Source organism: Myotis daubentonii, chromosome 1 (genome assembly GCF_963259705.1).
Source record: "Myotis daubentonii chromosome 1, mMyoDau2.1, whole genome shotgun sequence".
NCBI lineage: Eukaryota > Metazoa > Chordata > Mammalia > Chiroptera > Vespertilionidae > Myotis > Myotis daubentonii.
Window position 1 is genome coordinate 190,043,027 of NC_081840.1, and position 20,626 is coordinate 190,063,652.

Here is a 20,626-nt window from a genome sequence, read left to right on the forward strand (position 1 = left end):
TACCCATCTATCAGTTCATGAACATTTTGGTTGTTTCCACAGTTTGCTATTATGAACATTTCCACACATGTTTTGTGTGAACATGCTTTAATTTCTTTTCAAGCATAAATCTAGAAACAGAATTGCTGAATTATATGGTAACTCTATGAGGAACTGCAAACTGATATTCAAAGAAGTTGCACCATTTTACATCCTCATCAGCTGTATATGAGAGATCCAAGTTCTCCACAACATTGCTAACACTTGTTATCATCTGTCACTCTATTTATAATATTTTTTAATTTATTTTAGAGAGGATGGGAGAGGGAGAAATAAAAGAATCAATGCTGCCGAAGCCGGTTTGGCCCAGTGGATAGAGCATCAGCCTAAGGACTGAAAGTTCCCAGGTTCGATTCCGGTCAAGGGCATGTACCTTGGTTGCGGGCATATCTCCAGTTGGAGATGTGCAGGAGGCAGCTGATCGATGTTTCTCTCTCATCAATGTTTCTAACTCTCTATCTCTCTCCCTTCCTCTCTGTAAAAAATCAATAAAATATATTTAAAAAAAAAAAGAATCAATGCTGAGAGGGAATCATTGATCAGCTGCCTCCTGCATGCTCCTTACGGGGGATCAAGCCCACAACCCGGGCATGTGTCCTGACCAGGAATCAAACCATAACCTCCTGGTTCATAGGTCAATGCTCATCCAGTGAGTCACACCTGCCAGGCTCATCTGTCTTTTTTATAATCATCCTAGTAGGGATGAAGTGGTCTCTCCTTGTCAACTTAATTTGCACTTCCCTTAGAGCCATAGCATATTTTTTCTATTAGCCTATTTTCATATGCTATTAAGCAAGCATATAGCCTGATTAGAGAAATGTGTATAGCAAAACTTTGAAAACTTTGAAATTTGGTTATTTGTCTTATTATTGAACTAGAGGCCCAATGCACAAATTCATGCATGGATGGGGTCTGGCCAGCCCAACCCCAATAGGGGCAGATCCGGGCCAGGCCTTTTGGGCAGAGGAGAATGCTGGAGGTTGGCTGGCCAGCCCGCCCTGATAGGGGCCAATCAAGGTCGGGCTGGCTGGGAGGAGTGGCCACAGGCGATTGGCTGGTTGGCCCCAACCTCAATTGCAGTGGGGGGGGGCGACTGGGGGTCAGTGGCCAGGGGAAGGACCATGCGAGTTTGGCCAGCCAGCCCCACCACTGATTGGTGTGGGGGGACCCATTAGGGGCAGAGCTGGCTGGGGGGAGGGTTTGGGGACTGATCGGGGTGCTGTGGGTTGATCAGGGGTGGGGCCAGTTGTGGGGAGGGGCTGTGGGTGGTGGGCCAGCTGACCCCAACCTTGAATAGGATGGGGAGACCAATCAGGGGCCAGCACCTGGGGGAAGGGCCATGGGTGGTTGGCCAGCCAGGCCTGCCCCTGATCAGATGTGGGGGGCCGATGAGGGGCACAGCTGGCTGGGGGGAGGAGCCACAGACCAATCAAGGTGGTGGGGGCCCATTGGGGGCAGGGCCAGCACAGGGGATTGGCTGCAGGAAGTTGTCCAGTAGCCCTGCTCCTGATCGGTGTGTGGGGGCCAATCTGGTGTGGGGCCAGATGGAGGGAGGGGCTGCAGGAGGTTGGCTGGCCAGCTATGACCCTATTGGGGTTGGGGGGGCGATCAGGGTTGGGGCAGGCCAGGGGGAGGGGCTGCGGGCCGATGGTGGTGGTGGCGGCCCATTGGGGGTGGGGTTGGCCCAGGGAATGGCTGCTGGAAGTTGGCCAGCCCTGCCCCCTATTCGGGTGGCGGGGCGGGGGGGTGATCAGGGGTGGGGCTGGCTCAGGGGAGGGGCCGCAGGAGGTTGGCTAGCCAGCCCCACCCCATGATTGGGCCAGTTTGCTAGCTGCAGTGGGCATCCTAGCGACCAGTTGTTCCAGTCGTTACTGATTTCTGGTCGCTGGCTTTTTATATTTATAGATATAAAGAATTTTTAAGGTATTATGGATACAAGTACATTATCAGATATATAATATGTTAATATTTTCTCCCACTCTGGATGGATTGATTTTTCTTGATTATGTCCTCTGAAGCATAAAATTTTTCAAATATGATAAGAAAGATATTGAAATTTTCCATATTAAAGAGGAAAATAGTATAGTGCAATTTATAGTGCCTAGCATGGCAACCATCAATTCAGTACTTATTACTACTATTCTCATTATTTTTTTAAAATATATTTTATTGATTTTTTACAGAGAGGAAGGGAGAGGAACAGAGAGCTAGAAACATGGACGAGAGAGAAACATTGATCAGCTGCCTCCTGCATGCTCCCCACTGGGATGTGTCCGCAGCCAAGGCACATGCCCTTGACCGGAACTGAATCCGGGACCCTTCAGTTCGCAGGCTGACGCTCTATCCACTGAGCCAAACCAGTCATGGCCTATTCTCATTATTATTATATTAATAGAGTATCACATAAAGGAATACTTCCAAATGTATTATTAAGAATAAAATGGCAGAACAATTGAATGAGAAGAAAATACTTTAAAATATGACATAATAGGAAAAAAATATAAACAGGTTGGACAAATAGAAAAGAAAATCTACATATATAAAAGCCTAATATGCAAAGTGTCCCCTCGGGAGTGTGACTGACCAAAAGTTTGATCACTCATTATGACCACCATGGGGCTGCATGGAATAATGGGGGGCCCTGGCCTGTAGCCGGCAGCAGCTAGGGACCCTACCCGTGCATACATTTCGTGCACTGGGCCTCTAGTATAGAATAAGATGGTAGATACAAACGTAAATATGCCAGTACTTACATCAAATCTAAACAAACTCAATGTTTAATGACAAAGATTGTTAGACTGCATTTTAAAAACTAACAGCCCTAACCGGTTTGGCTCAGTGGATAGAGCATTGGCCTGTGGACTCAAGGGTCCCAGGTTAGATTCTAGTCAAGGGCATGTACCTTGGTTGTGGGCACATTCCCAGTAGGGAGTGTGCAGGAGGCAGCTGATCGATGTTTCCCTCTCTTCAATGTTTCTCTCTATCTCTCTCCATTGCTCTCTGTAAAAAATCAATAAAATATATTTTAAAGGAAAAACAAAACTAACATACTTTTTACAAGAAATGTTTAAATAGTAGTACACAAGAAGATTGTAAGTAAAGAGATAGGAAAAGATCTAGTTAAACAGTAACCTAGAGAGCCCTAACCAGTTTGACTCAGTGGATAGAGCGTCCACCTGAGGACTGAAGGTTCCTAGGTTTGATTCTGGTCAAGGGCATATAACTTGGTTGCAGGCACATCCCCAGTAGGGGGTGTGCAGGAGGCAGCTGATTGATGTTTCTCTCTCATCTATGTTTCTAACTCTCTATCCCTCTCCCTTCCTCTCTGTAAAAAAAATCAATAAAACATATAATAAAAAATAAAAAAGAAATAAACCGACGTTTCTATGAAAATTGAAGCGTTTTTTTTTTTTAAAAAAAAAACAAACAGTAACCTAGAGAGATGTTTTACTTAAGCTAATATCAGAGACAGTAGTCCAAAAGCCTGCTAAAAACAAATATTTCATAATAATTAATACGTCAATTTTTGAAAACAATACCAATTATCAATTGGTAACACCTACTAATAAAAACTCAAAATAATCAAAGCAAAGTGGATAAAGAAAAAATATATGCATATCTTGCTTGTGAGCTTGATCCCCAAAATAATGGATAAGTACCTAAAAGTTTTAAAGAACAACATTTTAAATGTAACCTGTTTGATATTGTTTTGTGCTGGTCTCAGCCTCTCAATAACCAATGTGGTGTCTGGATCAGCCCTTGGGGTTCCCATTATGATTGCAAGATGTCCCTCAGCGATAACCATAAAAAAACGGTTTAAAAATAAAAGTTTATTACTTTAAAAACCCGGAAATTACATAGAATACCTGGGGACAGAAAACACTCACAGGTAGAGAGAAAGAGAGCAAAGCCCACACACACTGCTTTTATTGGAATGAAGGCCAAGAGTGTGGCAAACTCACTCTTTATTCATGAATTTAAAATATAAGAGCAGAACTTAAAGTGCAGTAATGAGAAGGAAAAAAAGTAGTCCAAATAGCCAATGAACTAAATCTCTCAAACAAAGGAACCTCACTGGAGGGAGGCAGCCTAGCTTTTTATCTAGTCAAGTGGCTGACAACGATAGTCCTCTTAAAAGTAAATGCCTCTTTGAAATGGAAACCTCAGCAATGGAGGCTTAAGGATTGCACTTGCAATTGAAAACAAAAAAACAAAAACCTGTCAGAAAACTTCAAGGAACAGCTAGAAGGCCAGTGTGCCTACAGCAAAGTGTGCATGAGACCAAGTGAAAGAAGAGGTTGCCAGGGGTATGAGGATGTGGAGTCCTTAGTCCTAAAATCACTTTATTCAAATGTGATGAGAAGCCAGATGGAAATTTTGAGCAGGGAAGTGTCATATCTGATATCTGTTTCAAAACCATACTGGCTAACTGATGGCAATTAAAAAGTAGAGGGTCAAAGAGAAGAGTGGCGGTCCAGGGACTACTGGGGAGACATTTCACTCACAATGACACCACTCCCATTAAACACTTAATGAGCATCACTCTGCAAGTGAATTTCCACCATCTCATCTATAGCACTAACAATGGCTCCTACCATTTACTCTGCTAGAAAAGACTGAACTGTCCAACTTAACTTCCATCTTCACTGTTAAAAAAACATGTCATCAGAAAATCCCAATTTAAAAGTCAAACTATCTATGAAGAAGTAAATTCAATAAATGATATTATTTGGAATCATATTTATGACATTTTCAAAAAACCTTTCATGGGCATGATATGCTTAGGTAAGTTAACTTGCATTCAATGTGTAATCTTTGTGTTTCTCCTTCAGATATAAGGAGAATGCAATGAGATTATCAAGAATTCATCATGACCAGCCCATGAAACCTCTAGATCGAGCGGTCTTCTGGATCGAGTTTGTCATGCGCCACAAAGGAGCCAAACACCTGCGGCCAGCCTCCTATGACCTCACCTGGTTCCAGTACCACTCTTTGGATGTGATTGGGTTCCTGCTGGCCTGTGTGGCAAGTGCTACATTTGTCATCACAAAATGTTGTCTGTTGTGTTACCAGAAGTTTGCTAAACCAGGAAAGATGAAGAAAAGGGAGTAGTTGTTTCAAGGCCTGAGGCTGACACGCCTGAAGCAGATATGCCTCCTTTGGTTTATTCAGCACAATGAAGTTGTAACATAAGGATCCCTTCTTCCTGTGACAAAATGACTTTTCACAATTTAGCTTCTCAAATCAAAATTTTTTTTCAAGTGATTTACTGTCTGTTTAAGAGTTAAAAATATTCATGCTAAAGAGAAAAAAACTGGGCAAAAATAAAATAACATTAAAACAATGTGGGTATTTATTGAATTTTATTATATTAATTCCAAAAGTTATACCAAAAAATGATTAAGCTTAATTATGTTTCCACATTGGGCATAAATACAAGAACATTAAATAGTTTATTCACAATATTAGTATTACTGTGCAAATGCTCAGAATATTTTAACTTTATTCTGGTGCAAAATTCTGTGGTTTTATCTTTTGCTAAAAAAAACATTCAATAGTTAGAATTGTGTGAAATGATTCATCCTTCCATTTCATTTTGGGAGACCACTAATGTTTCTTTTGGGGGGAAGGTTGTTTATATATATTTTATCTTTGTTGTTGAAAGTATTACAGATATCCCCCCTTTTAACCCTCACCTACCTCCTTTTCCCCGCTCCTGCCCCCTCCTGCTCCCTGGTTTTACTATTTATCCAGCCTCAGCATCATTTCTTACCTAAAAATATGGCAAGTCATTTGCCCTCATCCAGTTTCAGTCATTTCTGATTAAAGTGTATGTGGAGCCATAGCCGGGGCTCAGTGGTTAGAGCGTCGCCCTGCAGACTGAAGGGTTGTGGGTTCGATTCGAGTCCAGGGCACGTACCTTGGTTGTAGGTTCTTTCCCCACCCCAATTGGGGCTTGTGCTCTGTCTCCCTCTCTTTCTCTCTCCCTCCCACTCTCTGCAAAAATATCAATGGAAAAAATATCCTTGGGTGAGGATTAACAACAAAAAATAAATAAACTGCATGTTAATTTAGAAATATAACAACAGCTAGTTGTTTCCTAATATAAAATTGAGCTGTTTATGATAGACTTTGGTTTTAGTAACTAATTCTCTTTATCTCACAGCCCCTTAAAAAGATTCACCTGGTTGCTTTCACTCTTCTTGCAGCCTTTGATAATGGGTATATGGTCTCAATTGTAGGTTTGATAATGTAGAACCCATACTCTAAAGGGACTATTGAATTTTCTTACAGCCTGTGTAAATGTATATACCCATTTCCTGCCAAACAAGGCACAGCATCACTTAGCTATTTACAGACACATTTATGCCCAAGGAAAACTTGTTCACTCATAACTGGCACATGAATATTAAAAAAACGTTATCCATAGTGGCCAATATTGGGGGTGGGGATGTCTATCAACTAATGCATGAATAAAAAGAATGTGGTATGTCTGTGTTATGAAATATTATCTGGCAGCAAAAAGGATGCATGCTGTAATATGAATGAATCTTTAAATTATTATGCTAAGTAAAAGAAGCCCATCACAAAAGGCTACATATTGCATTGTTCTGTTTACAAGAAATCCTCTACTTCTATAGAGACACAAACCAGATTAATGGTCAGAGAGGGTTTAGGGAGGAAGACATTAAGGAGTTCCTTGTAAAGGAGAAAGGTTTCACTGAGGCAGAAAATGCTCTTCATATGATCACCATGGTGGTAGCACCATTCTGTGAGTACAGTATGAACTATTGAAATGTACATTTTAAATTATTCAATTGAATGATGGGTAAATTACATGTTCAAAAAGTTTTATTTAAAAATTAAAATCTCAGAGGAGAAAGTGGCAGCCAAATAGCAGCCAAATAGGCAACGTGTCCTGCACCTTACCCCAGGGCTAGACTGGAAATACAACTAAATTGGAGAACATTCACCTGGAATTACCAACTGAGGTCCAGCTAAGGAAGAGACTTACATCAAAGAAGGACAGAAAGCACCTGGAAACTGGTAGGAAGGGCCAGGTCAGGAGAGGAGCTGACCCAGCGCCCAGGGGCAGCAGGCCCAGAGAGGAGGGAGTTCTGGGCCACAGGAGGGTCTGTTCCCTCTGAAGACAGAGGCCCAGAACCCAGGCTCAACACTGGAGCCGAGACCTGCGGCCCATGTACATACATCTGTGAAAGGTGGCAGACCTACTGGCCACTGTGGAGTCTGGCAGACTGGAGCCGGTTGGAGAGAAAGCCACAATTTGTTTTTTGCTAAACCCAGAGCATATGAGTTTTCATTTGCAACTACTCACCTGAGGCTTTGGTGCAGGGAGGGAGGCACAGACTGAGGTGCCTACAGAGAGGCTGGAGTGGGAAGCAGTGCAGGGAGACATGGGAAAGCAGTAGTCAGGAATCCTATATTTGGTCAATCGAATGCATTCAAACCAAAACTGCCATTTTTCCAGAGAGGAGCTACCTGCTCCCAGCAGCCACAGGGCAACAAATGACAAGTTCTAGTGAGGATGCGGAGAAAAGTGGACCCTAGTACACCGCTGGTGGGAATGTAGGCTGGTGCAGCCATTATGGAAAACAGTATGGATTTTCCTCAAAAAAATATAACTGCCATTTGACCCAGGATTCCATTTCGAGGAATATATCCCAAGAAACCAGAAACACCAATCAGAAATAATATACACACCCTTATGTTCACAGCAGCACAATTTACAATACCTAAGATCAGGAAACAACCCAAGTGCACATCAGCAGATGAGTGGATGTGACACATTTACACAATTGAATACTGCCGGGAGCTGGTCCATCCTTGCTGTTTCAAGGGACCTGGCATATATGGCATACGGTTCTTAATATGTTTGCTCACCTTCTTGGCGCTGTGTTTTAACCAAAGTCACCTCTCCGAGAAAGGTTGAATCCCCAGGTAGGGATTTTCCCCTGAAGTTAGGGAGGGAATAAAACCCCTCAACTAAGTGCCAGGCGGGTAATTAATCCCCTTAACTACGAACAATCATGCTTAAACTACATAATCTTTACTCCCTGGAATGGAGATAAGAAACGCCCTAACCTTTGTAATAGAGATTGATAGGATTGAATCAACTGGTATAAATACAGTTGTAACAAGACAGAAAGAGACAGAACTTAGAACACAGAACTCATGAGACAGAACTGAGAACACAGGGCTTGGAAGACAGGACCAAGAGAGACAGAGCCTAGGCACAGAACGTTCTCTAGAGACAGAAGAACTTCGCTGGCGAGAGCATGCCGGAGGATCCTGGACAGGGACTGGCCTCGGAGCTTGGAGGCAAAGCCTGGCGAGAGAGCATGGCAGGGGATCCTGGACTGAACCTGACTGCGGAGATTGGCAGGAGAGCCTGACTAGAACCTGGTGACTGAACCTGACTGGAGAACCTGGACAGAACCTCTCTGGAGATCCTGAGCAGAACCTCTCTGGAGATCGAGAGCAGAACTTGGCTGGAGAGCCTGGCTAGGCTGCTGATCAACTGAACTCTGCCTCCGTGTCCTTCCTTCTTCGCCGACTCCGTCCACGCCTTTGGGGACCCCTGGACATGCTGGGGTTGGACCCCAGCAGAATACTATGCAGCAGTAAAAAAAAAAAAAGAATCTTTTACCCTTTGAGACAGCATGGAGGGACCTGGAGAGTATCATGCAAAGTGAAATAAGTCAGTCCGAGAAAGACAAGTATCACATGATCTCACTCATATGTGGGATCTAAGTAACAAAATAAACTAATCAATGGAGTGGATCCAGAGACATGCAAACATGGAACAGAGAGTGGAATCTCAGAGGGAAGGTGGGAGAGTATGGGTGGGTGGAAGGTAATTAAACAAGGACCTTATATGCATATATGAATGGCCCATGGACCTAGACAATGGGGTGGTGAGAGCCTGGGGTGAAAGTGGGGGGCGGGCTAGTGGGTGTTTAGGGGTGGGGGGGGAAGGGGACATATGTAATACTTTCAACAATAACAAATTATTTAAAAATATATATATTAGCATGTTAAAAAATGGGCAAAGGACCTAAATACACATGTCTCCAAAGTGGTCATACAGAAGGCCAAGAGATATATGAAAAAATGCTCAAAGTTACTAATCATCTGAGAGATGCAAATTAAAACAACAATTAGGTATCACCTCACACCTGTCAGAATGGCTATCATCAACAAATCAACAAATCACGTGTTGGTGAGAATGTGGAGAAAAGGGAACCCTAGTACACTGCTGCTGGGAATGCAGACTGGTGAGTGCAGCCACTGTGTAAAACATTATGGAGATTCCTCAAAAAATTATAAATGGAACTCCCATTTGACCCAGTGATTCCCACTTCTAGGAATACATCCTAAGAAACGAGAAACACCAGTCAGAGAGGATATATATATGCACTCCTATATTCATAGCAGCACAATTTACAATAGTTAAGATTTGGAAACAGCCCAAGTGCCCATTAGCTGATGAGTGGATAACAAAAACTGTGGTACATTTACACAATGGAACACTACACAGCAGTAAAAATGAAGGAACTCTTTCCATTTGCAACAGTATGGATGGACCTGGAGAGTATTATGCTAAGCGAAATAAGCCAGTCAGAAAAAGATAAGTATCACATGACCTACTCATATGTAGAATCTAAAGAACAAAATAAACTGACAAACAAAATAGATTCAGAGACAAAACCATGCACAGACTGATGAATTTCAGAGGAAAGGTGGGGGTGAATATTGTGCGTGTGTGTGTGTGTGTGTGTGTGTGTGTGTGTGAGGGGGGGTAGTGGTTAATCGGGGAATTTATATGCATATACGCAGAGCCCATGTACACAGACACTAGCGTGGTAAATACTTTGGAGGGGCAGATATGGGGAGGAGGTGGTCAATGGGGAAAAAAATACACAAAGCAGACACCTGTAATACTTTCAGCAATAAAGATAAATTTAAAAAATAAATAAACATTAAAATAAAATCTCAGGAACTGTCATCCAGGTGATTCTTTGTCAGCTGTATAATAGCTTTATCTACCATTCTTCACAAAAAGTCATTACAGACACAATTACTTCTAACTTCCTATAATTATAACATTCATTTGTAATAAATTACAAATCACAGGAAAACTGCAAAGTTGACTCAGCTGAATGATAGCACTTTTAGATATTACACAGATTTGTATTAAAAAAACGGCCATTACTTTATCATTTTTTGACTTGCCATAAAATGCTTTGACTAGTCATCAAATGTATTTAGTTTGGGTGTAGAAGTTATATTTTATTTATTTATTTTTATTTTTTTGAAAGAATAGCTTTAATACATTAATAAATAATAAGCTTTATAAAAGTTTTTATACAACAAAATTATATAATTCTGGGTATATGCTAAAAGTATAAAGTATATCAGATTTTAGCACAAACAGGAGCATTTTATTCACAAAAGGTGAATTTTTCAGAGAATGTAAGTTTAAGTAGTTAGAATTTAACTCTGTGATTCTATCCCTAGTTAAGTCATTCATACAATGCACACAGAATCTGAATTTCTCCATTTAACTCTGCAGTACCGTTTGTTTGGCTTTCTGTAGCTCTATTCTGAGATTGTTACATTCTTTCTTCATCAGTTCTAGTTCTTGTTCCAAGCCACGGATCTTCAGGTCACAACTCAACTTTTCCACCTCCCAGTTTGATGAAGGTGGATTTAAATTCCGTATCACCTGCTGAGTTTCCACCTCTGTTCTTAGCTGGAGGAGTGCTACTTCTTTAGACTGCAGCTGTTCATTCAATACTTTCAAAGATTCAGAGTTGTCTTTATTCATTTTACCCAATTTGCTCTTTAAATTATCTCTATCAATGCAAACCTCTCGATATGCATGATAGGCCTTATTTACTTGTTCTCGTCCCACAGAACTTGTTTCTTCATCTAATAAAGCGCCTGTAAGCTTTTCTTCCAAAAAAATCTTATTCTTTTCTTTAGGAAAGCGTTCTCTTTTTCCCAATCCTTGAGTCGTTTTTTGATGTCTTCAAATGCAGTGGCAAGGGCAAAATGTGAAGCAACAGACTCATCTGAATATATTGAGACCGGAGTCACTGTATCTCTCCCGTGGGTTTTTTCATGATTTAGAAGGCAGATATCATCTTCTACCAGTGGGTCCCTGACAGCCCTAAGTCAGGCTACTTAGCGCCCCGGAGTTTAAATTCCCCAGCGTTCAGAAACGGGTCGCCAGGGGTAGCCACGGGCTTCCAGTTTCCTGGAAGACACCGCCGCTTCCCGGGCGAGGCCGCCGCTCCGGGTACACCGCGGAGGGGTTCCCATTGCTTCGGCCTCGGCTGCACCAGGACCGACCGGTGGGCTAGGGCCCGGAGGATCGGGAAGGAGTGGCAAGCCACGCGCGCGAGCCCCAGGACCGCTGGCGCCGGCGCCCGCAGCGCCCACTCAGGCCGCCCCGCGGCAGGGAAACGCGGCCGGGAGGGGCTGGTGGGAGCCGCAACCGGCAGAAGGAGGCTGCCGCGATCGGCGCGCTGGCGCTGGGGCCACGCCCAGAAGTTATACTTTAACTTCCTGGTTGGTTTCCCTTTGCAGGGAAGCATGAGCCATAGTGAAAGGGATCAGCCATTTGAAAAGAAGCCTGTGTGCCACCAGGATGCCTATGAAGTGGATTTCAGTTCTGCTGCTGCTACAGCTGAGTGGTCACTTCAGCCCTGGGAGTTGTGGAAAAGTGCTGGTGTGGCCCACAGAATACAGCCACTGGATCAACATGAAGACCATCCTGGATGCACTGGTCCAGAGAGGTCATGAAGTGACTGTTCTGACATCTTCAGCTTCAATTCTTGTTGATCCCAATAAACCGTCTGCTATCCAATTTGAGATTTTTCCTACATCTGTAACAAAAGATGATTTTGAGGATATTCTCATGCGGCTGACCTCTAAGTGGACATATATGCCAAAATATACATTTTGGACTTATTATTCACAAATTCAAGATAACATTTGGGAATATTTTGATTGTATTCAAAAGCTCTGTAAAGATGCTGTTTTGAACAAGAAAGTTATGAGAAAACTACAGGAATCAAGGTTTGATGTCATTCTTGCAGATCCTGCTGGACCCTGTGGTGAGCTGCTGGCTGAGCTACTTAAAATACCTTTTGTGTACACTCTCCGCTTCTTTTTTGGCTATACAATTGAAAAGTACAGTGGAGGACTTCCATTCCCTCCATCCTACGTACCTATTGTCTTATCAGAATTAAGTGATCAAATGACATTCATGGAGAGGGTAAAAAATATGATGTATGTGCTTTATTTTGATTTCTGGTTCCAAGCATTTAGTGAGAAGTGGGATCAACTTTACAGCGAAGCACTAGGTAAGTCATGTCCTTACTTGGTAGCATGAAATCCTAACTTTGTTAATGCTCTAAAAGGTGAATTTTTATAGATATTAATTGAGTCAAATTTGTCTTTTATAAGTAAAATGATAAAATAACATTATAAAATTATCTTTCATTCTCACAAATATTATGGAAATGTTTAAATTATAAGGTCATTGAGGAATTGCTTCCGCTTGTGTAGTTTAGTTTGATTTAAAAACTGATCTATTTTGCCATATTACCTGAAGGGTTCTTTCACACTGGAGTGCTCTGTCCTAGACTCAGGAACCTATAATTTCAGGTTTCTAATGACTTCACATTCCTTTATTAAGCACTTACAACTCATCTGCCTAAACACTAAACTTTCGTTGATGGGTGGACATGTATGTCAGTAAACTATATTTTGTGAAAACTCTCCCTTCATTAAAGACAAATGAGTCAAAATTAAGAGTGAGCATATCTATTACCATACATTATGAAAATATTCCAGCTGTTATTTGTAAATGTTTTTATTAATGCACAAGTATTACTAGGCTCCTAAATTGAACCGAATGTAATTATACTACCAGGAAATGAGCCATACTCTCAAAACCTCCATTTTTGGGAAATCTAGGATAAAGTTAATAGCTTGCTAAATTGCAGAAACTAGACTAATAATCTCGGGAAAAGTGTTTCCATGGATATGGTATATTTAATTGATTGAAGAATTAAAATCATTGTTCACATTTGCATCTATTACTTCTGCCACTTTACAGAGTAGCAAATGCATGTTTAATTCTGTAGTCGCTTAGGTTTAACCATTTTCTATGATTGTGAATGTCCTGATGTGAGGTTAGAGGAGAAAAACTGTTAAATTTTATATATATTGTTAATATATATAAACATCATAATATAACAAATGTATATTATATAAATCCTAGAGGCCTGGTACACGAATTTGTGCATGGGTGGGGACCCTCAGTGTGGCCAGAGATTGGGCCTGATATGGGCTGGCTGGCAGGGGCAGGGACCATGGGAGGTGGGCTGTGGAAGAGGAATGACAACCTGGCCAGCTGAGGGAATGGACCATAATAGGTTGGCCGATAATGGGAGGTTGGCTGTGGGAGTGCACTGACCACCAGGCAGCAGCTTCTGTGTTGAGCGTTTGCCCCTGGTGGTCAGTGTGCATCATAGCAACCCATCAACCGTTTTGTCAGTCACCAACAGGTCCTAATGATCACTTAGACTTTCATATATTTACTAGAGGCCCAGTTGAAAAATTTGTGCACTGGTGGGGGGGCGGCTGTCCCACAGCCCCACTTGTGCCCTCTCACAGTCTGGGACCCCTTGGGAGATAACGACCTGCTGGCTTAGGCCTGCTCCTGGGTGGCAGAGGGCAGGCCCAATCCCTAGGTGCCTGCCCCACAGCTCCTGGTCAGGCTCAGAGCAGGGCTGATTGGGGAGTTGGGGCGCCGCCCCCTGTCATGCACAGAGCAGGGCAGATCAGGGGGTTGGGTGCCGCCCCCTGTCACCCACAGAGCAGGGCCGATCAGGGGGTTGGGGCACTCCCCCCATCACACTCAGGGCAGGGCCTATGGGGAGGTTGCGGCTCCACCCCGTCAAAACAGAGCAGGGCCCATGGGGGGGTTGGGGCGCCGCACCCTGTCACACACAGAGCAGGGCCTATCAGGGGGTTGGGGAGCTCCCTCCTATCAGGCACAGAGCAGGACCAATCAGGGGGTTGGGGGCGCCTTCCCCTGTCACGAACAGAGCAGGGCGGATAGGGAGGTTGTGGCCCCACCAACTGTCACACACAGAGCCAAAGGGTGATCAGGGGATTTGGGTGCTGCCCCCTGTCACACTGCTCCAGGGGCCAGGAGGCCTCGCAGCTCTACTGATCCCGGTGCTGGGAGGCCTCGCGGCTCCGCTGATCCCGGTGCTGGGAGCCATATTACCCTTTTACTATATACAATAGAGGCCTGGTGCATGGGTGGGGGCCGGCTGGTTTGCCCTGAAGGGTGTCCCGGATCAGGGTGGGGGTCCCGCTTGGGTGACTGGCCAGCCTGGACGAGGGGATGATGGCTTTTTGCAGCTGGTCACATTCCCTTCAGGGTGGGGGTCCCCACTGGGGTGCCTGGCCAGTCTGGGTGAGGAGCTGAGGGCCGTTTTCAGGCTGGCGGGTGACTGAAGCTCCCAACCCCTCCTTTTTTTCTTTTTTCTTTTTTTATTCTGGGATTTATTTACCTTCTATGGCTGTCACTGGAACTGAGAGCCGGCTTTCGCTCTGGGGCTCCGCTCCAGCTCAGAGGCCTCGGCTGCTGAAAGCAGGGATCTGGATTTGTTTGGGTTCTATAATCGAAACTCTGTTGCAACTCCAGCTCGGCCGGCTGGCTGAAAGCATGGGGGTTTTTTTAGCGTCTATAATTGTAACATAGTTGCTTAGAGTGCAAGCTCAGAGCCCAACAGTGGCAGGCAGGGAACCTTGGATTCCTCCTTCACTGGAGCAAGCAAGCCTCCTGTTCGCTTCAGCTGCCTGGCTGCTGGCCGCCATCTTGGTTGGCAGCTAATTTGCATATCTTGCTGATTAGCCAATGGGAAGTGTGTCAGAGGTACAGTTAAGTATCATGTTTGTCTATTATTAGATAGGACTAGAGGCTCGGTGCACAAAAATTTGTGCATTCGGGTGGGGGGGGGTCCCTCAGCCTGGCCTGTGCCCTCTCGCAGTCTGGAACCCCTTGGGGGATGACCACCTGCTGGCTTAGGCACGCTCCCTGGGCTGCCAGACATCCCTCTGGCAGTCTGGGAACCCTCGGGGGATGCCCACTTGCTAATGGAAAGCAGGCCTAAGCTACAGTCGGACATTCTTGGCGCTGTTGAGGAGGCAAGAGAGGCTCCCACCACCATCGTGGTACTGGCAGCTGTCAGCCTGGCTTGTGGCTGAGCAGAGCTCCCCCTGTGGGATCGCACTGACCACCAGGGTCAGCTCCTGCATTGAACATCTGCCCCAGTGTTCAGTGTGTATCATAGTGACCAGTCATTCCCAGTGGTTCTGCTGTTAGGGTCAATTTGCATGTTACCCTTTTATTATATAGGATAGAGGCCTGGTGCATGGGTGGGGGCTGGCTGGTTTGCCCTGAAGGGTGTCCTGGATCAGGGTGTGGGTCCCACCGGGGTGCCTGGCCAGCCTGGGTGAGGGGCTGATGGCTGTTTGAAGGCTGGCCACAGTCCCTTCAGGTTGTGGGTCCGCGCTGGGGTGCCTTGCCAGGCTGGCTGAGGGGCTGATGGCTGTTTGCAGGCTGGCCACAGCCCCTTCAGGGTGGGGGTCCCTGCTGGGGTGCCTGGCCAATCTGGGTGAGGGGCTAATGGCTGTTTTCAGGCTGGCCAAGCCCCCCTGAGGGGACCCTCACCCCATGTGGCTGTGGCCAGCTTGGGTGAGTGGCTGATGGCTGTTTTCAGACTGGCCAAGCCCCCAGTGGGGACCCTCACCTCATGAGGCTGTGGCCATTCTGGGTGAGGGGCTGATGGCTGTTGGCAGGCTGGCCATGGCCCCCAGCCACCCAAGCTCCCAGTGGAAGCTGGCTGGAAGCAGGTCTAGGATTTATTTGTTTTCTATAATTGAAACTTTGTTGCCTTGAGCCAAGGCCAGAGCCAGCCAGGGCAGGCGGGATGCTTGGGTTCCTCCATCGCCGGGGTAACCAAGCCTCCTGCTTGTTCCAGCTCTGTGGCTGCCGGCCGCCATCTTGGTTGGGTTAATTTGCTTGGTTGGGTTATAGTCACTCTGATTGGCTGGGGGGCTTGGCTTGGGGCATAGCAGAGGTGCAGTCAATTTGCATGTATCTCTTTTACTAGATTAGATAGATGTTTGCACTATCAAATCACCAACGCTTTAAATATCTTTGGCTACATTATTCCAAGCTTTTCTTTTTTTTCTTTAAGAAAACAACATGGTATATTCACATTACAATATTCTTATTTTTTCTACTTTTTGTTTCTTTCCCTTTCAGGAAGACCCACTACATTATTCGAGTTAATGAGAAAAGCAGATATATGGTTTATTCGAACCTATTGGGATTTTGAGTTTCCTCGCCCACTCTTGCCACATTTTCAATTTGTTGGAGGTCTCCACTGCAAACCTGCTAAGCCTCTGCCTAAGGTAAAACTATTCATGTTTGTTCTACTTTGCATTTTCAGTAGGAGTGATTCTGTGTTCTTCATTCAGAAGGTCTGATCACACTGAGAGAGATATGGGAATCTGGGTAAAGTGACCTGCCAATTAGAAACTCATACTATTTCAAGAATTTGAATGTCACTATTATTATAAAATAAAGAAGTATACTTCACAGACTTTGGAACTAGGGTCAGTTAAATTAAGGCCTTCATTATTCAACACATAAAAAAAGCATCAGACATTAATTCAAAAACTAATTTTAAAGTGACTGGCATGGTGCAAGGGGGTGGGGGGGATATACAGAGCAGCAATGTAGACAGAGGTTTTACTCGCCCAACCAGATATTTTACTTGGAAAAAGATCATATAAGCAAGTAATAAAAATGGTGTGAAAAGTATTATAATAAAGAAAAAGCATAATACTACAATAATGCTAGAGAGCATCCCATGGGAGTAGATCATAATACCTCAGGAGTGACAATAGCAATCTGGTGTAAGTGAGCATGAGATATCTCTTGTTATATTCTTCTTGCAACAACAAAATTTGTTATCCATCCACGAACAAAAGTGCCAAAGCAATAGGACCTGGAAAGAGTCTTGCCCACCTATGTATCAGGTAACAGGCAGAAAGACTCCAGTACTGGCTGTGACACCTACAGGATATTGTGAATAGTTCCAGCCCCTCTTAGCTGCAGTCCAGGAGCACCTACAGCCCTGACTTGAGCAGCCACCTATGGAGTAGAGAACTTTTGTGGAAGTCCAGATTTCCAAAGGAGAAGTTCCAGCACTCTGTTGGTGCACAAAATAGATGAATTTGAATGCATTGGTGTGGGCGAGGGGAAAGCTTGATTTTGCCAGCATCATTCCTCTTTTGATGGAGCTCAGTGTAAGGCTGAAAGAAGGCCCGCCTGTGCCCGTGATTTCCCTCACAGGGATAGAAAGCCGGTGAGTGGGTGCGGAGCTTCCCCTGGTTTGCAGGATGCTTCCAAAGAGCTCATTTCTCTCTCACAGCATCCAGAGTGTTGAATTGGGAGCTCAGTGTCTGGTGAGAGGGAGCAGATCTGACAAAGAAGATTAGTAGAGAGCATGTTAAAGAGACAGGGTTCCTCCTGGCTGCATTCTGTTCTCCATGAGGAAGCCTGACCACAAACCATGAAGAAAACCTTTCTTACAGATCCCCCCACACTGGCATGTGGGCAACAACAGTGACTCGCGTTCCAACCCATATCTCCTCCCCTCTGTGGCCAGCTCCATGTATAAGCTGCCAAGGCAGCAGCAAGAGCAAAATTTGATAAAAGGCTAGGGTGGAAGAGCAGAATACAGTCAAAGTTTTGCAAACAGGAGAGAACCACAAACTTGAGCTGTAGCACCACCTTCAGGAAAAGAAAAAGGAGGTGATCAGCATCTGGCCTGGTGCTTTATATGGAGGGAGGACAAACAGGACAAACAGAATTCTCCCGCAAGAGGGAGCATGAAGCACAGAGCAGGCATATTCATACAAGAACTGAAAAAGCCTTATCTATAGCAGTACTGACGAAAAGTATTTCTACCCCGAAAGTAGTAAACATCAGTGGGTGACTGCTAATTCAAATGCAAAAACAGCAATGCAAAATTCCAAAGAACATGAAAAATCAAGGAAACATTAGGTCACCAAATTCTACAACAATCCTCCAGCAAACAAATACAGACATGGAGATATATGATTCACCCAATAGAAAATCAAAATAGCTGTACTAAGGAGACTTGTTGATCTACAAGATAACACAGAATCTTGTGCACTGTTGGTGGGAATGTAAAACTGGTGCAACCACTATGAAAAACAGTATGGAGGTTTTTTAAGAAGTTAAATATAGCTCCCATATGACCCACAAATCCACTTCTGGGTACACTTCTAAAAGTAAGAAAAATAGGATATCAAAAATATATCCATAATCCCACGTTTATTGCACCAGTATTCACAAGAGCCAATAAATGGAAACAACTTAAGATATGTGAAATACACACACACTACAATATTATTCAACCATAAGATAGGAGGAAATACTACCATTTGGGACAACATAGATGGACCACAAAGGTATTATGTTAAGTGACATAAGGCACACTGAACAAGACAAATAATATAGGATATCACTTACATGTGGAATCTAAAAATGCAAACCCGTTAGAAACAGAAGTATAATGGTGATTACCCTGTACTGGTTGAAGAAAGATTAGTGGGTAAGAAGAAGTTGGTCAAGGGTACAGATTTGCAACTCGACAATGATTACGTTTGGGATCTATAGTGATTATAGCCAAAAATACTCTTTATATACTTGAAAGTTTCTTGGGACTATATCTTAAATGTTCTCACCACACACATAAAAAGATAATTGTGTGACCTAATAGAGATGTTCACTAATGTTAGGTAGTAATATATATATATATATATGTCTGTGTGTGTGTGTGTGTGTGTGTGTGTGTGTGTGTGTACACATATGTGTGTACTGTTATGGCATCCCAGACAATTTGTATATTCCTCTATTATTAGTATAGATATAACTACGGGCCCAGTGCATGAATTCATGCACCTTAAAAGGAACTGTGGGCCATGAGGCTAAAATCCTAATGTGCAAATAGACCGAATGGAGGAACAACCGAACAACCGAATAACCAGTCGGTATGACGTGCACTGATCACCAGGGGCACGCGTGGAACATAGTGGGCATTGGCTGCAGGCAGTAGAGTACAGAAAATTGCAGGCATTGGCAGTGGTGAGTTAGTGGATCTGGTGAGCGGGGGCGCCAGACCAAGGAGGAGTGCTGGTCGCTGTCATCAGGGCGAGACTCTGGTGGTTACGAAAATCCTGTGCTCCCGCACGCCACAGTACCACTGGGTGCTCACACCTGCTACCCGCACAGGCCCCGCTCTCACCCGCTGCCAGCACCAGGACCGCTGCTCGCATCCACTGCCAGCACCCAGTGCTGGTCCGATCGCTCAGCGCCATTAGCAGTTGCAAGCGGCGGCTGCCGGCCCCAAAGGCCCCTCAGAGCTTCTCCACCTCCCCCTGCTCCTGAGGAGCGATCCGGTCCAGCAGCCGCCTCTTGCACCTGCTGCCAGTAATGGCCCTGCTCACACCCGCGGCCTGCACTGGAGCTGCTACTCACACCCACTTCTGGAACCAGCCCCGCTCACACCCGCAGCCAGAGCCAGAGCCACCAGTCATATGCGCTGCTGGCACCCGGCACCAGTCCCAATCATCCCTGAGGGCTTCTCCTCCTCCCCCTACTTCTGAGGGGCAATTGGGGCAGCAGCTGCCACTCACACCCCCTGAAGGTTCCAGCCCCATTCGCACCCGCTGCTGGCATCATCAGCACATGGGAGCGGTGGTGGCGGAAACAGGGCTGTCAGCAGACAGGGGACCAGGGGCCTCAGTGGAAGGGGCCAAGCGAAGATGTGGAGGATGGGCCAAGACCCGCCCTTGTGCCCACTGCAGCCTCATGGCCCACAGTTCCTTTCAAGGTGCATGAATTCATGCACTGGGACCATAGTTATATCTCTACTAATAATAGAGGAATATACAAATTGTCTGGGATGCCATCACAGTAAAAGTAACGACTGAAAAGCAGGCTGCGGGGGGCGACCAGGCAGTAATTTGGGTTAGTGGGGGATGACCAAAAGACTGAATAGCAGGCTGCATGGGGCAACCAAGCCAGCATTTGGGTTAATGGGGGAAGACCGAACGACTAAACAGCAGGCTGCGTGCGGCTACCAGGCTGGCAGGGGGAGCAGTTAGGGACAATCAGGCCACCAGGTGGAGGCAGTTAGGGGTGATCAGGCTGGTGGGAGGGGGAGCAGTTAGGGGCGATCAGGCTGGTACGCAGGTGAGCAGTTAGGAACCAGCAATTCCGGATTGTGAGAGAAATGTCCAACTGCCGGTTTAGGCCAATCTCAGGGATCGGGCCTAAACTTGCAGTCGGACATCCCCTGAGGGGTCCCGGATTGGTGAGGGTGCATCTGGGCTTAGGGCCCTCCCTGGCTCCCTTGCACGAATTTCATTCACCGGG

At 45.0% G+C, this 20,626-nt stretch overlaps 1 protein-coding gene and 1 pseudogene across 9 annotated transcripts in view; one reads left to right on the plus strand and one right to left on the minus strand.

Moving 5' to 3' along the window:
• Window positions 1–20,626, plus strand: part of LOC132218448 (UDP-glucuronosyltransferase 2B31-like) — a 104,906-nt gene that overhangs the window by 21,214 nt on the left and 63,066 nt on the right. For 2 of the 9 annotated variants that reach the window (XR_009449207.1, XR_009449205.1), the window contains exons 1-2: window positions 11,340–12,431; window positions 16,418–16,566. The exons of 1 other annotated variant lie outside the window; for it this stretch is intronic. Coding sequence is in view for 6 of the 8 variants with exons in the window: in XM_059669695.1 (XP_059525678.1) it covers window positions 11,714–12,431; window positions 16,418–16,566 (867 nt within the window). In the remaining 2 variants the exon portion in view is untranslated. Of the gene's footprint in view, window positions 1–4,871; window positions 5,381–11,333; window positions 12,432–16,417; window positions 16,567–20,626 lie in introns of those variants that run through there. 6 more of the 9 variants (XM_059669687.1, XM_059669705.1, XM_059669695.1 and 3 more) reach the window with 5 other exon arrangements.
• LOC132218543 (5-azacytidine-induced protein 2-like) lies at window positions 9,993–11,238 on the minus strand (annotated as a pseudogene).